This window comes from Schistocerca americana, chromosome 4, assembly GCF_021461395.2.
Source record: "Schistocerca americana isolate TAMUIC-IGC-003095 chromosome 4, iqSchAmer2.1, whole genome shotgun sequence".
Taxonomy (NCBI): Eukaryota; Metazoa; Arthropoda; class Insecta; order Orthoptera; family Acrididae; genus Schistocerca; species Schistocerca americana.
In genome coordinates, this window is record NC_060122.1 from 274,646,117 (window position 1) to 274,662,962 (window position 16,846).

General features: G+C 40.5%; 1 protein-coding gene across 1 annotated transcript in view; it reads right to left on the bottom strand.

The window, feature by feature from the left end:
- Nucleotides 1–16,846, bottom strand: part of LOC124613074 (aquaporin-9-like) — a 253,864-nt gene that overhangs the window by 25,075 nt on the left and 211,943 nt on the right. Inside the window, exon 5 of the mRNA XM_047141659.1 lies at nucleotides 2,765–2,982. Coding sequence (XP_046997615.1) covers nucleotides 2,765–2,982 — 218 coding nt within the window. The remainder of the gene's footprint in view (nucleotides 1–2,764; nucleotides 2,983–16,846) is intronic.

Below are 16,846 nucleotides of genomic sequence, written 5' to 3' on the forward strand. Positions count from 1 at the left end.
GTACAGCAGTGTTACAACGTGTGAGTTGGTTTTCACATTATCAGTGTTTTGAAATCCATGCTAGCTGGCATGGAGGAGGTCACTCTGTTCAAGATACCTCATTATGTTTCAGCTCAAAATATGTTTAAAGATTCTACAACAAACTGATGTTCGGGGTACCGTACTGGACAGTAATTTTATGGATCATTCATACTACCCTTCTTGTACATAGAAGTGACCTGTATTTTCTTCCAATTACTCAGCATCATTTTTTGCTTGAGGGATATGATATATTATCATAAAGAGTCACTAACTATGCCACAAATTCAGTGTAGAGCATGATAGGGATTCCCTAAAATCGTAGAGCTTTGTTCAGTTTTAATTATTTCAGTTGTTTATCAATGTTACTAACACTAACACTTGTTCCACGCAACATTTTGGTGGTGTGAGGATTAAACTGGGTTTTCCTCTGTCAAGAAATATGTGAAGATGGAACTCAGCATTTCTGCTTTCGCATTGCTAGTCTCAATTTCAGTTCATTTCATCCATGAGTGACTGGACACTAACAATGGTGCCACTAACAGCCTTTACATACAAGCAGAATTACTTCATGTTTTGTGAAAGATCATTTAACAACAGTCTGCTAAGGTAATTGCTGAAGGCTTCACACGTTGCTCTCTTCACAGCCAACGTGTTACATTCAAAATCTCTCTTTCTATAGCTGTACACTTTGTTTTGCATCTATTGTGCAGCAGTCTCTGTTTCTTTAGAAGTTTTTTCACAGCGACTGTATACTTTGGGGTCCAGGGAATTTTCAACTGTTCTTCTGAACTTGAGCCTTATTTCCTCTACATGCTCCTGTCCATTTCTAAAGATTTCGGTGCCTCACTGAGATATGGCACTACTGCTTCTTTATCTACTTTAATGAACAAATAAATCTTTCTACTTGTTTTAGTTACCATTTGTAGTTTGGTAATCATTGTTACTACAACTACCTCATGGTCAATGGTACCAGTTTCATTGTGGGCATCATCATAGGTGTCAGGTGTGTTTGTTACCATTAGGTCTAATATATTTCCATCATTGGGGGAGGGGGATTCTGAACTATCAATTCTAGGTAATTTTCTGAGAACATATTTAGTAATGTTTCACAGGATGTCTTTTCACAACACCCACCACTAACAGAACTGTAATGATCTGTATTGCCTGTTACATGATTAAAGTCCATTTAAGTGATTACAGTATGATTGGGGAACTTATATACAAATGAACAGCTGTTTTGTGTAAAATTGTTGGTTAACAATCAGGAGGTGAGTCTGGTGGTTGTTAAAAACATCCAATTACAATTTTATGCCACCCTTGATAATGAGCCATACCAGAATGATGTAACATGCAGCTTTGATTTCTATTTTGGTGGATTAGAGTTTCTCGTCTACTGTAATAAATACACCACCTCCAGTTCCCACTGACTTATCCCCTAAGTATTAGCCTAAATTTTCCCTAAAAATCTCACTGCTGTCAACTTCAGTTTTTGACCAGCTTTCTGTACATCGCATTACATGAGCTTCACTGCTTTTTACAAGTGCTTCAAACTCTTGCAGTTTGTTGTGAATGTTTCAGCAGTTAACTACTAGGATTTTAATACTATGACCTATGATGGGCATTCCTTTGGATCTTACACTAATACTTTTGGGCTTCCTACAGATGTCATTATCTGGATTGGATCTAGAGTCACCTAACCTAAAAAGCCCTAGTGTACACCCCCCTACCTGAGTAGCAGTCTCTGATGTACAGTGGACACCTGACCCACTGATGGAGACCTTACAATTCTCAACCCTATGGCGCAAGTCTAGGAAATCATAGCCTACCTTGTCACAGAATCTTCATGGTCCTAGTTCAGACCTTCCAATGTTTTAACTGTTATAAATGTCTATATACTACTAGCAGATTTACTGGCCAGACATATTCAAACAATAACATAATGTATAAATCAATGAGAAATACCATTTTAATAATCACGGGACTGCACTGTACATAGGAATTTGATTGGAAAAACTGTTAGAGACTGCTGTTTTACCTCTTAACACACTAAGGACAAAAGTCCATCAACAGAAATTGCTTGCCAGTAATCTTTTTTAAATAACCCATTGGATTTAAAATGGGAATTAAAATTTTTATGATAATAATAATAAAAGTCCTACTACTCAGATTGAGATTTCTTCAGTATCCATAATACTGTACTCAATTTCATCATGTACAGTAAAGTCTACACCTGAATTTCCTGCTTGCTCTGCTTCTCTGTAATAAAACATACATTCTGTATTTTCCTTGAATTTGTTGTAACTCTGCAATACCCTGACTGTAACAAACATAGTTTGCAATACATCTTATAATGCTTAAAGTGACTGTTTAGGCACATAAAATTTAACTGACATGAATACAACGGAACTTAAAGCACCTGAAATTAAAATATCATTAGGAAGATTACACTAAATGAGATACATGCACACTAGGAAGTGGAAAAGCTAGCTAGTAATTCAATAATGTGATCTACTGTACTAGCAAGCAATTAAGATTTATCATTAGTAACCAATACAGAACTGATAAAATTACCACCAACAATTAAACGTAATGTAAATGTTACCTACAGTCTTCAGTTGAAAATTATTATTCATGATATTGAAAAAGTGCTACAAGAACTTAAAATGAATCTGACACATTAAAATAAAGTGATGGTGTACAGCTTACTGCAATACAGTTGGCTTGTTTTTGTGTTTTTACTTACACAAATGCTTCTGTGCCCCAGCCAGCAATAGTAACAAAAATTCGAGGACCAAGATCACGAGCTGGATTTAAAGCAGAGCCTGTGTTTGCAGAGAAACCATTACCGATTGTTACAATAAGTATTCCAATGTATAGAGGTATCAGAGCTGGAGTTATTCCACAGTTATTTTCATCTATTATTGCACAAACCACTAGCAATAATACAAATGTAGCCATCACCTGTGACAAAAATGTTGGTAATATTAGTACTATAGTTTACAAAATATTACTACCAACATGTACCAGAACAGAAAACAGTAAATTCCTTTCCATTGCAGCTAAGATAGGTGAATTTCCTCCCTCAGTTGAAATAAATTCAATGTGCCATTGATAAAATATACACTAATGAGTCTTTTCCCCGTGATGCCACACCGTAACTAAGTTAACTGACCATGGATATTCATGGTCAACTTGCCATACCCAGTGGGGTTGTGTGCATTACAGTAATGCATGTTATGCTGGTTAACATTACATTGGTTTGTGAATGAGGACTCATCAGAAAATAGTACTTCAGCAAAGAATGTGGGGATCATTTGCATTTGTTGATGCGCCCATTCACGAAACACTACCCAGTTATGGAAATTTACGCCATCAAGTTTTTGATGCAGTGACCTGTAGTGTGGATGATACCTATGATAATGCAGTATTGTGACAATAATACCTACGGATGTATCGGAATCTTGGTGTAATTGCTGGGCACTTATCTGTAGGGTGTGGTACACTGCCACTACTACAGCTATTTCATTAGCTTCTCCTGTAACTCATTTGCTTCATTTCCTTTTGCCGATCTGTATTCTGCCATCAGACATAAAGATGTTCACAGACTTGTAAAAGAAAGGATGACACTGAGCTTTCTCTGGAAAAATACAAAGCAACAGCAGCCTCAACGCTTCTCCTACATTCTCCATAAATCAGGATCATTTCAATTTTTTCTTCTGTGGTTGCAACATTCACTGTCAACATGCACATCTGTTCACCAAATGATAGGTAAGTGTACAGACAATAAACACAGCACAAGTATTGTGATGTTTAGAGCTACTACCTGTTCTACATCTTCATGATACACGAGCTCCAGTCACAGTGTACTGCCTGTTGTGATTTGTCATACTTCGCTTCATGACCACGGTGGTGCATCGAGTAGTCCCCTGTTCAGCATGTCAAAAGAACTCAACATTCTGAATGGTGTTTTGAAATTATGAAATACTGGCCTGTCCTATACCTGCAGCATGGAGGTAGGGTCCCATGTGTCATTGGATATTTAAGGACAATTGACTAGCAAGTCGTAAATTATGATCATGTACCCATTTCTATTCCTCTGATTACAGTGCAATCTGTGACAAAATAAAGAAAATGCTTCAAACAAAATGTAATTAGATTTTGCTTTAGAAACATAATCTGCATTAAAAAATGGAGTTTCCATTGAAAATGTCAAAGTTGCCCCCTGCCACCCGCACATGTGATACCATTGTATGGTGTCCTCTGAGACAAAAAAATTGGAATTATAACTTTTTCAGATATTTCAATGTTTTCAATTAAAGTTAACATCTTGTGTATTGGAGAAACTGAGTACTGAGATAACAACAAACAGCCTAATCTACTGGTTCTAAAAACATGAAATTTGTTGGCAATGTATTTTGTGTGATGTAGACAGTTGCTAAGAGAGGATTTTTTATTTTATTTATTTTTTTAATTGAGAGACTAAAAATTTATTTGCTAAATCAACACCGAGCCTGGACCGCTGGTTGCAGAAACATGAAGTTTGTTGAGAATAGTACATCATGGATAACAGATTTACAAGAAATTAGTAGAAAATGCAAGTTTATATGTCATTGTGGACTATCATATGCTGAATCATTAATAAATACACCAGACAGTACATTACATTCTTAAGCATTAAAGCAGTCACATCTTGTTTTAGCCGAATTTTGAAAAGGCTAACATGCACAGTGATACCTACATATAGTAATAAAGCAGTAACTTCAACTAAATCTTCTTCCTGATTGTCAGAAAACTTAAACCATCAGCTATGATGCTGTAGTGTCATTAACAGATGAGGTGTTCAGTACATGGTTACCAGTATTTGAAATTCTCTAATTTTTACACTTGCTTTTTGCATAAAACTGCACACAAATACATATATCTTTTCTCACTGTCTATTCATGATTCACCAGCCAATTTTAATCCAGCAGACAATTCCCATAAAAAAACAATGGTATGTAAAATCTCTTCTGTAACTTTCATTATGAAACATATCACAGGACATCTGCTACTAGCATTACTTTTCCTCAACAGTAGTCATCGATGCCAGTATTATTTTTCCAATTTTGAACAGGTCAGTATTATCTCAGCTGCTTTTCTGAAAACTTCCATATAATTTTATACACAATACTTCATATTTCAAGTTAAAATATATGAAAAGGAATTACTTTATTTTTGATATTACAACTGGTAAGTATTAGCTCTGTATATACAGTTAAAATTATTTTTTTAGGAACATTTTAAATTGCAAATTATGTGGCACACTTAAAATTTCTATTGTTAATTATACAATCTAGTACTGTTTGCTATGTTTATTTCTGGATTCATTTATGAAATAATAATCAAAATTAATAGACATCCATTTGTCAAAAAAAATTGTAAACCCTTTGGAGTATGGTTATTACCACAGAGTGAAGAGTAGTAAGCATACACCTGATGTGATCGGATGTATTTTTGTATTTTGGGCAAACAATGTAATTTCGACAATTCCAAGGACTGTATGATATACTAAAATGTGATAAAATATATTAACATAACAACAAAAATTCTGCAACAACAATTTTCAAATTTATTTAGATCATTTTAACCATGAGGGCCTAAAATGTGAGAATTTCAGCTCCAAGAATCAGACTCCTCGACAAGAAGAATTGGAGCCAACTCTACAGGAAAAGCTAAGTAAACTAGAAAGTTTATTGTAATCTTTGCTCCTCTCAAATTTTTCATAAAAGACTTTGCTTATTGTGGACGATAACTGGAATTAGGAAGGAGGCGGGAGATTACAAACACAAGAAAATAGCTAGTATGTGTATAAATGTCTTAAGACAATAAAAAAATGATGACAGAATCTAGCATTACCTGTTTCACTGAGCTATCAATCATAATATGGGAGCTATGACTAGCAAATTCAGAAAAGTACATGAATTACTGAGTCATATAACTATAAACAGCAGACAGAATAGGAGGAAATGAAAGGTTTAGTTACTAATTACAAATCTCTGGGTGTAACACCTTGTAAGGACATGAAATGGAATGATCTCATAGATGCATTCATGGGTACAGCAGATAAAAGACCTCATTTTATACTGGGAAAATGAAATCTGTCTACCAAAGAGATTGCTTAGAAATCAGTCATGTCACCCATCCTAGAATATTGCAAACACATGTGGAACCTGCACTAGGTAGGATGACAGAGGGTACTTAAAGTGTACAGAGAAATGCAACATGAATGGTCACTGATTTGTCTGACATATGGGAGAGTGTCAGAGATGTGGAAAGAACTGAACTGGTAAACTCATGAAACAGATGTAAACTATTATGAGATAGCCTACTTTCAGGAACTGGTTTTAACTGATGACTATGGTTATACTGCAACCCACTAGATATCAGATCAGACCAATTACAACAAGCAAAGTCGCTTTTAAACAATCATTATTCCTATGCTCCATATGTGAATGGAATGGGAAAAAGCCCTAATAACTGACATAATGGGGCTTACCCTCTGCCATGCATTTCACAGCAGTTTGCAGAGCATGGATGTAGATGTAAAAATAAAATCAATAAAATAATCATGATGCGGGCTCGATTTTACCCATATTTCTTTTATTGGGCCATGAATGACTTACTTTCCTAGAATGAAAAAGGAAGAAAAATGCTTTCAGTCACAGAGCATGATTTTTATTAAAAAGCATGATGTATTTGAAGCCCTGAAGCCCATCTTCAGGTGCTTAACATATTGTTTTGTGATTCCCACATGTTTCTCTCTGTTATCTGTTGTATTTACATTAAGTGGATAATTTACACAGTAAAAATACAGATTTTGCACATGATAATGGTTTTTCTTTAATTCTTTTTAACTTACTGCATACAGAGATTGTGCTAGCTGGACTGCTGTTAGCACTTTGGAACTCAGAGTGATTCTTTCCACTGATTTCATGTGATTTCTTCAATAACCATCCACAATGCTCAATGGTTCCTGTCAATCAGTACATTAGGCATACCTGCTATTAGTTTAGCTGTGGTTGTTCTTTGGCATTTCCACTTCACAGTCACATTACCAACAGTCAATCTGAGCAACTTTAGAAGGGTTGAAATGTCCCTGATGCATATTCAGGTGACATCCAATGACTATTCCATGTTAGAAGTTACTCAGCTCACATGACCAACCAATTCTGCTGTTACTGTTCCTCTACAGGCAACACAACAATTCCAACCTCTTTTTATACTGGCATGTCCATCTTCCCTGGCATCTAATTGTCATTTCTGCATGACACAGGTGTGTCCAGATACTTTTGATCCAGTAGTGTATATGACATAAATATCATTGTTATACTGTCTTCCCCACCTCCCTTCCTGCATCAGGGCCAATTATTCTGCACAGTACTTTTTTCTCACAAGCATCCAGCATGTTGGCATCTCTTACAGTTAGTTTCCAAGTTTCTGAAGTGTATGTGGGCATTGATCTGGGTTTTGCAGATGATTAATTTAGTCATGCAGGATAAGAGCAATGATGAAAGCAGTTTTGTTAGGGCAAAGTAAGCTCTATTAGCTGCCTCTGGCACAAGGTATCAGTGTTGTAGGTTACAGCCAATAAAAAGTGATTGTTGTATTTATTTAATGGGTTCTTCAAAATGAATATTGGGGTTTTAAGGCTTTGTAGCATCTATCACAATCAACTTACAATTATAATTAATACATTGAATGAAACAGCAACTCAAAAGTTTTTCTTTAATATGTTCAATGTGGACACCACTCATCACACAGCACACATTGGGTTGATAGGTGACTTCTTCCCAGACATTGATCAGTGTGGCTGGAGTAATTGTTGCAATAACTGCTTCAATCATGTTTCTTAAGTTTGCTAGATCAACCGGTAGTGGAGGAACATACACATGATTCTTTATGAACACCAAATGCAAAAATCACGTAGTGTCAGACTGGGTGGGTATGGTGGCCATGCAGAACAACCTCTGTCATCCAACCCCTTGCAGCCAATCCAGTGTATGGGTACAACATCATTTAAGCAGTTGTGTACTGAGTTATGCCAGTTCAGCAGCACAACATCTTGCTGCCAAATAAAGTTGTGTGGTTCAGCTTCTTCCAACTGAGGGGAAAGCCACAGTTATAGTGCATCAAGATGAGAAACAACAACAACATTTGCTTCACTGAAAAACTGCCTATAAAGTTTCTGCCAGGATAAGGCACAAAAAACATTCAATTTAGGATAGTCTCATTCCAACTATACCATCTTGTTGGGATTTTATGACCCTCAGATGCACACATTATGTGTGTTCACATTTCCCTTTAAGTGAAACGTTGGGTTTATCACTGAAGACAACATGCTCCAGAAAATCTTCATCATCATGCAGCAACATTTCATTTGCAAAATTGGCACATAAACTGTAGTCTGTAGGATTTAAAACCTGTAACAACAGCAAATGATAAGGTATAGTCATAAGTGTCTCCTTAAAAGTCTCCACGAAGATATCACTGGAACTGCTAATTCATGATTAGCCCTCTGAACTGATTTCCTGGGGCTAAGCATGAAAGAACCTCTCACTCGTTCAACACATTCTTCAGTCACTCTTGGTTGTCCGATAATCTTTCCTTTGTAAAGACAGCTGTTGTCTTCAAACTGAGGATATCATCTATAGTTATTACTATAACTTGAAGGGTTACAATGGAACTCAATATGGAATGTTTATTTCAATAAATTAACAGATTCAGTCCCTGAAAACTGTAAAACACAAAAAGTTTGCTGATAACCATCTTTGCTACTAGTGCTTGGTAATGGAAAGCATGGGAGTCAGTGCACGCAGGTATACAAACAAAACTGTTTGAGTTTCTCTCTCATCTGATGTATTTAATTGTAAATGGAAATGGTGAGTCACACATACACACACACACACACACACACACACAAACACACACACACACACACACACACACACATATAACACGAGGACCCGGCAGCCAGACTGCGGTCACATGTGTGTGTGTGTGTGTGTGTGTGTGTGTGTGTGTGTGTGTGTGTGTGTGTATAACACGAGGACCTGGCAGCCAGACTGTGGTCACATGTGTGTGTGTGTGTGTGTGTGTGTGTGTAATACATGAGCAGCATTTATCTTTTTGATAATATTGTCATTATTCCATCCTGGATTTTCGATTAATTGTACATTGGATGTAAAAAATGCTACAAATCCTTAAAACTGTAATAATCATTTTGAAACACCTGGTACTTTTCACACACCTTACAGGATTATATTTTAGAAGTACATACATTAAACTGATAGATCCCAAGTATTTAAACTCCTAGACCTTCTCTGTTTCACAACGAGATATGGTTATCGATTTGTTTCATACATGTGCTCTTCCACAAGCCATATATTTACTTTTACACTCATTGATTGCCAGTAACATTCCCTTACTAACTTGTTCTAATGCAATGAACAACTCCTCTGTAAACCCCTCCACCCTGTCTTTCCCTAGATCTTGCAGTTATGTCTATATTATCATCAGAACCTAATATTTGTGCTGACTTGTAGGAGACTGTCTCCTTCTCTCATCACATGTTACAGACTTAAATTAAAAATCCAACAACAACGCAGCGTATTGGTGAACACCTTTGTGAATATCCAGTGGCTCAGACAACACTCTTTGAACCTTGACTCTGTTTCTCACAGTGCTCACTTTCATCATCATTAACTTCTCAGTCATTCCTATTTCCCCCAGAGCTGCATATAATTTCTACCTAATCTCATTATCATATATTTATCTTTGAAGTCAATGAATAGATGGTGTGTGCCAATACCAAATTCAGTAGGAGTTTTTTTTTTTTCATTTTTTTTTCATAACTCAATAAATGTAAAAGGATAAATTTGAGAGGAAATGTGTTTTTTTCAATATCATACCAAAATACTAATTACATAAATGAGATAATTTAACATTTGCACTGCTTTTGGAGGCATGATTCCAATTGTGTGTTTGACTGGTCTAAAATTTTCAGTAGAGTAGATGGACAAAATTTTCAAGTTTTTTTTCAAAACTTGATTAATTCATAGATGGAAGTTAAAAAAGTTGTATTGTACTTTTTCTTAAATGTTTGATAAGCAAAAGTGTAAAATAGCAACAAAAAGTATTGAAACACATTAAGAAGTACTGGCTACAACAATACTAAACTGGAAATCTACTGATCACTTTAAACAATGTCCTTATCAAACTCCTCTGCTCCTTCTTGGATGTTAAAATATGTCTTAAGATACCCTTTCTCTTTTCCTTGCTGGCCATGTTCTTCTTTTACAAAGTGGCTGCTTTCCTCATTTCCTGGCTAAGCTTCTTCAATTACAAGTGTCCAATTTTGACAACTACTCTTTCTTCTTAGATTTTTCATATGGCATCACTCAATGAACCATTATTTTGAAATGCATGTTAGATTGTAGTGCTTCTGGTGCACTGAGTTTGACACCCTTTGCTTCCCAATCTTTATTATCTTGATGATGCCATGTTGTTCCAGCACATAACAGCATTCACTTGGCGAAGGAATATCTTTGTTTTCTCAGAAGTCTTTTTCCACTCTACCAAACAGGAGTCAGATAAAGAATTAATTTCATTTGGACCATTTTCTGAGGCCAACGGCCTTGCCACCCAGATCACTGAAGTTAAGCACTGTCAGGCTGGGCTAGCACTGGGATGGGTGACCATCCGGTCTGCTGAGCGCTGTTGGCAAGTGAGGTGCACTCAGCCCTTGTGAGGCAAACTGAGGAGCTACTCGATTGAAAAGTAGTGGCTCTGGTCTTGGAAATTGACATATGGCCGGGAGAGCAGTGTGCTGACCACATGCCCCTCCATATCTGCATCCAGTGACATCTGTGGGCTAAGGATGACACGGTGGCCAGTCGGTACCTTTGGGCCTTCATAGCCTGTGCGAAGGACCATTTTCTGACTGGGTGGCATCAATGTTTCTGAGAAAATCCAATAGAGCAGAAGCTATTTGGTTGCATCCTTTCAGTTCTTTCTTTCAAGCCAAGTATAAAAAGCAATCCTTTCCTTTGTCTGTGCTTGGGAATAAATCTGTCGGGTCCAGCTAAACTGATGGCTGTCCGACCTTTGCTTAACGTGATTCAGAAGAATAAAGACCTTCAGTTCAGCAACAATAACTTTATTGCGAGCGCGTATATGACGACGCCCGGCATGTATGGACTGATTGGAGTTACAAAATTTGCTTCCGGTCTCTACAGAAGGATCCTTAATCCTGGGAAAACTTAAGTAGTTATTGGAGAGAAAACAGTACTTGTCCACACAAGCCAGGAGGCACGGAACTACTAACTAACTCAAAAAACCAGGAATAATAATAATAAACAGAACGTATATAAAAGCTAGAAAACACAGCGCCTCTAGAGGTTGGTCGCGGAACTACACAGACGTCGTGTACAGTAATTACGACCGCACAGCACTGCACTGACACACGCGCACACACCACACACACGCACACTGGCGAGCTTGAATTAGCGCGTGGCAGCGTCGCTACATCAGCCCCCCGGGTGGAAGCGGAGCAACGGCGTCGAGATACCACGTCAGAAAGTGCACCCAACGTCTAGAACGGGTCGTCCGTGTCGGAGGAGGAGGAACAGCATCAGGAGGCGGATGTTGTGCTGTGTTGGGCGGCGGATGCTGAAGAGCCGGCGCCGGAGGTGTGGCGTCACTGTCTGGAACAGCGGTTGGTGGATGCCTACGACGAGGTGCCGCTACTGGGGTGTCAGGAAAAGCAAACGCAGGTTTAACCCGATTCAATGCAGCAGTTGTGGTTTTGACATTCACTAGGATATCCATGGTGTGGGCACTGCGCCGCAGCACTTCATATGGACCAGAATAAGGAGCTTGTAGAGGCGGCTTAACGCCCTCAGTGCAGAGCATGGCATGACGACATTGTTCCAGGTCCTGGTGCACGAAAGTGGGCGGCTTGCCATGACGTATGTCTTTCGGAGGGCGAATCTTTGATACATGATCCCTCAAGCGTCTCAAGAAATCCGGCTGGCCAGTAGCAACTGTCTCTGTGGCATCAGCTACAAAGTCACCAGGAAGGCGCAGTGTTTCTCCATAAACCAGTTCTGCTGCTGACGACCCCAGGTCTGGTTTGAAAATCGTCCGTAAGCCTAACAAGACCACTGGTAGTGCGGTTGTCCAGGTTTCTTCGTGGCACATCAGCGCGCCCTTCAAACAATGGTGCCAGCATTTGATCATTCCGTTGCTTGCTGGGTGATAACTTGTGGTCTTATGGTGGGTGTAACCACAGAACTTGGCCAGCTTTGAGAACAGGTCTGATTCAAATTGCCATCCGCGGTCAGTGGTAATATGTAGTGGGCACCCAAATCTTGCCAACCAAGTCATTGCAAAAGCGGAAGCTAATGTGTCTGCTGTGATATTATCCACCGACACTGCCTCCGGCCAATGTGTAAAACGGTCGATCATTGTAAACAGATATCTTTGCCCGTTCGAAGGTGGAAGTGGTCCGACTATAACCAAATGAACGTGGGCAAAGTGGGCGGTGGTATCAGGAAAATCGCCGATCGGTGCGTGTACATGGCGGTTAATCTTGCAGCGTTGGCACTGAAGACAAGATCAGACCCACTCGTGGCAGTCTTTGTGCATGCCTGGCCACACGAAACGTTGCGATACTAGGCGGAATGTTAGTCATACCTCTGGATGGCACAATCCATGTACTGTATCAAAGGCTTGTCTACTAAAAGGCGGCGTCAGAAAAGGACGAGGTCGGCTGCTAGAAACGTCGCAGTATAGCTGTGTATCTTCTCCCGGAATATCAATGAGTTTCAGTTGCAATGTGGAAGCTGTATCTTTAACATAGGCAAGGAGTTCTTCGTCGTCTCTCTGTGTCTGTGCCAGTGCAGGAAAGTCTATGGTACTGGAAACACTGTTGATCCGTGATAGGCAATCCGCAACAATGTTGTCGATCCCAGAAATATGTCTAATGTCGGTAGTAAACTGGGCCACGAACTCAAGGTGATGAAATTGACGGGGGGATCAGTTGACACTATTCCGACGGAAGGCAAATGTGAGTGGCTTGTGGTCTGTATATATCGTGAAAATTCGCACTTCCACTTGGGGGCGTAAATATTTCACTGCTTGGTATACCGCCATGAGCTCACGGTCATATGTGCTCCATTTTCTCTGTGCAGGCGAAAGATTGTGGGAGTAATACGCCAGTGGCTGCCATGCGTTGTCCGACCATTGTTGTAACACGGCTCCGATCGCCGTCTGGCTCGCGTCTACGACAATTGCTAATGGCGCGTCGAGCCGTGGGTGTGCGAGAAGCGCCGCGTCGGCCATGCTCCCCTTTGTTGCCTTGAACGCAGAACACATGTCCTCTGTCCACCGTATCAGAGACTTGCTATTTACTTTAGGACCTGATAATGCCGCCGTCAAAGGTTCCTGCAGCTCCGCAGCGTGGGGAAGGTGTCGTCGATAAAAATTGAGCATCCCCAAAAAACGACGTAATTCTTTGATCAAAGTTGGTCGGGGTATCTGCAAGATAGCGTCCACCTTCTCGGACAGAGGAAGAGAGCCTTCAGCAGAAATCTTATGGCCAAGAAAAGTCACCTCTGACTGCCCAAAAACACACTTGTCCACATTCAAGACGACACCGTAACGCTCCAATCGCTCGAAAATCTCTCGCAGATGTTGTCGGTGTTGTTCATGGTCAGCAGAGAACACTAACACATCGTCCAGGTAGGCGAAACAAAACGGCAGCCCCTGGAGAACCGAGTCTATAAACCTTTGCCAGGTCTGAGCGGCATTGCGTAAACCGAAAGTCATAAATTTGCTTTCAAATAAACCGAAAGGCGTTATTATTGCAGTCTTTGGAATGTCGTCATTGGCCACCAGAATCTGCGTATACGCTTTAGTGCAGTCCAGAACTGTGAACACCATGGCACCATGTAAAGCGTGATTATAATCCCTCAGTAACGGAACGGGATATCTGTCCAGCACTGTTCGCGCGTTAAGCGCACGGTAGTCACCGCATAGGCGCCAAGCTCCACCGTTCTTCGGAACAAGATGTAATGTGGAGGACCACGGGCTCTTAGATGGCTGCATTATGCCCTCGCGAATCATGGCGTCAAATTCTGCCTTCACTATCTTCAATCGGTCTGGAGCGAGATGCCTAGGTCGGCATGCTACTGGGGGACCATCAGTCATTTGAATGTGATGCACCGTGTCATTTGGTATGAACCTGGGAGTGCCGGGTGGCCTGGTCAAGTTCGGATAGTTGAGCAGTAATTAAGTGTACTGACCCTCCGTAGCATGGACCAACTTGGCACTGTGCGTTGCGGTGCTGTGACGGAAACCCGTGACTGCTAAGCCAGTGACGCTGTCTACCAAGTGTGTGTTCGCGACGTCCGGCAGCAGGTGGTAGTGCGCCAGGAGGTCAGCCCCGACGATCACCTCCATGATGTCAGCCACTGTAAAATTCCACTCTTACGGGCGACATAGGCCAAGATTAAGCTCCATCCTCTGTGTGCCATATGTTGCGATGGAAGAATTGTTGGCAGCCGTCAGATGGAAGGCAGTTGGCGGCCGGCAACGATGTATGGCTGTTCGCGGTATGATACTCAGGTCCGACCCAGTGTCAATTAAAAACTTTACGCTGGAACTCCTATCGGTAACGAACAGACACTTGGAGGATAACTGGCAGTCGGTTGTGCCTATTGTCGACCGCCGGTGGCATCTGGGTGCGAGCATGGCGATGTGCACTTCTTTGCCTGATCACCGAATCATCGGTGGTACCAGCACAACAGTACCTCGCCTTGCGGAGTGGTAGTACCGCCGGAAGATCTGCTTCTCAAACGCCAACGCCGCGACTGTGCTGACCTGAGCTGGTGTTATTGCGTCCTGAATCCGATCTGCTAGCTGCGCCACGTCATCCAGTGGCATGCCCGTTTGTGAGGCGATTATGGCTTTTATTTGCGGTTGCAACCTACTGTTCCACAGCGTTCTGAGCCGACTGTCTGGCACAGTAATGGTATCAACTTTGCTGCGTAGGTGTCTCAGGTACTGAGAAGGCTTCCTGTCGCCAATTTCTTCCTGTGTCAGAACCTGATGTATCCGGTCCTCTTGTGACGCGGCCACCTGTCGAACCAACTCTGATTTTAGCCTGGCATAAGCTCCAGTCTCGGGCGGTGCTGTGATTATATCCTGCACCTCGGCTGCGTGACGTTGGACGAGCTGGCTCACAATCAGCGCAAATTTAGTTGTTTTGGCCGTTATTCCAGCGCAGCGAAAACTTGTCTTTGCCTGCGCGAACCAGAGTACCGGGTTGTTGGGCCAGAACGGCAGCAATCGGACTGCAATCCTGGAGACAGCCTGCTGTTCGGTCATTATATGCTCGTTACTTACATAGCTCACGCCTGCTTCTTCTTAATCACATCGGTTTCTGCTTGAATCACGTCATGGTCACCACTTGTCGGGTCCAGCTAAACTGATGGCTGTCTGACCTTCGCTTAACGTGATTCAGTAGAATAAAGACCTTCAGTTCAGCAACAATAACTTTATTGCGAGCGCGTATATGACAATGCCTGGCATGCATGGACTGATCAGAGTTACAAAATTTGCTTTCGGTCTCTACAGAAGGATCCTTAATCCTGGGAAAACTTAAGTAGTTATTGGAGAGAAAACAGTACTTGTCCACACAAGCCAGGAGGCACGGAACTACTAACTAACTCAAAAAACAAGGAATAATAATAATAAACAGAACGTATATAAAAGCTAGAAAACACAGCGCCTCTAGAGATTGGGCGCGGAACTACACAGACGTGGTGTACAGTAATTACAACCGCACACACCACACACACGCACACCGGCGAGCTTGAATTAGCGCGCGGCAGCATCGCTACAAATCAGAATACAGAAATTGTGCATCCCAACATGTCTTGAATAGAATACTTCACATGTGAACAGCTTTGGCTTTTGCCAGTTCTGTTGTATATCAAAACGTACTCTAAACACATTTAGATTTTCCTCCTTCATTACTGCATAGAATGTTTTCACAAGAACAATACCCGTATGTGCCAAAACATTTCAAGAAACATCAGGGATGTCCAAAGACAGACTCTCAAATTTGGCCTATAAATTTCATGTGACAGGTAAGTTACCAACTGAAAATCAAGGAGGATACAGCAGCATTACTAAAGATAAGGAATTTATGCATGCTACAAAAAGTAATATTAAAACATATAAATGTAGAGAGAGAGAGAGAGAGAGAGAGAGAGAGAGAGAGAGAGAGAGAGAGAAACTATTCAGGGAAAAAGTCCTCCTTTTTGCTTCTTTCTCCAGTTCCTGCATTTTAGTGATGTGATTACTATGTAGTTTAGTATTAATTTATTATGGTCAGTTTTGTCTAAACTACTTACAAGACAACAAAAAGTAGTGATATCATCATATGTGAGATCAGCTGTTCTACATTCTTTTCTTCCTAATATTTTGGATTCACTGGTATATCTGGTAGCCCATGTGAACAGGCATTTTCTTGTTCTTAATGGATTTATTGGATGCTTTCACTCTCAAGCTAGACTTATGACCTCACTCATGGGAATATTCTACTCTTTTATATCATGTGTCCCTTTCGAGATAAATAATCACAATACTGTAGAACATGACAACAAAGTGCAGGTAAAATACAGCCTAAAACCTTTACTGTTGCTTGTTGTCATCAATAGGTGGGTTGATCGGAGAGTCACTCTAAAACCAAAACATTCAATACAATAATGCTCATACAAAA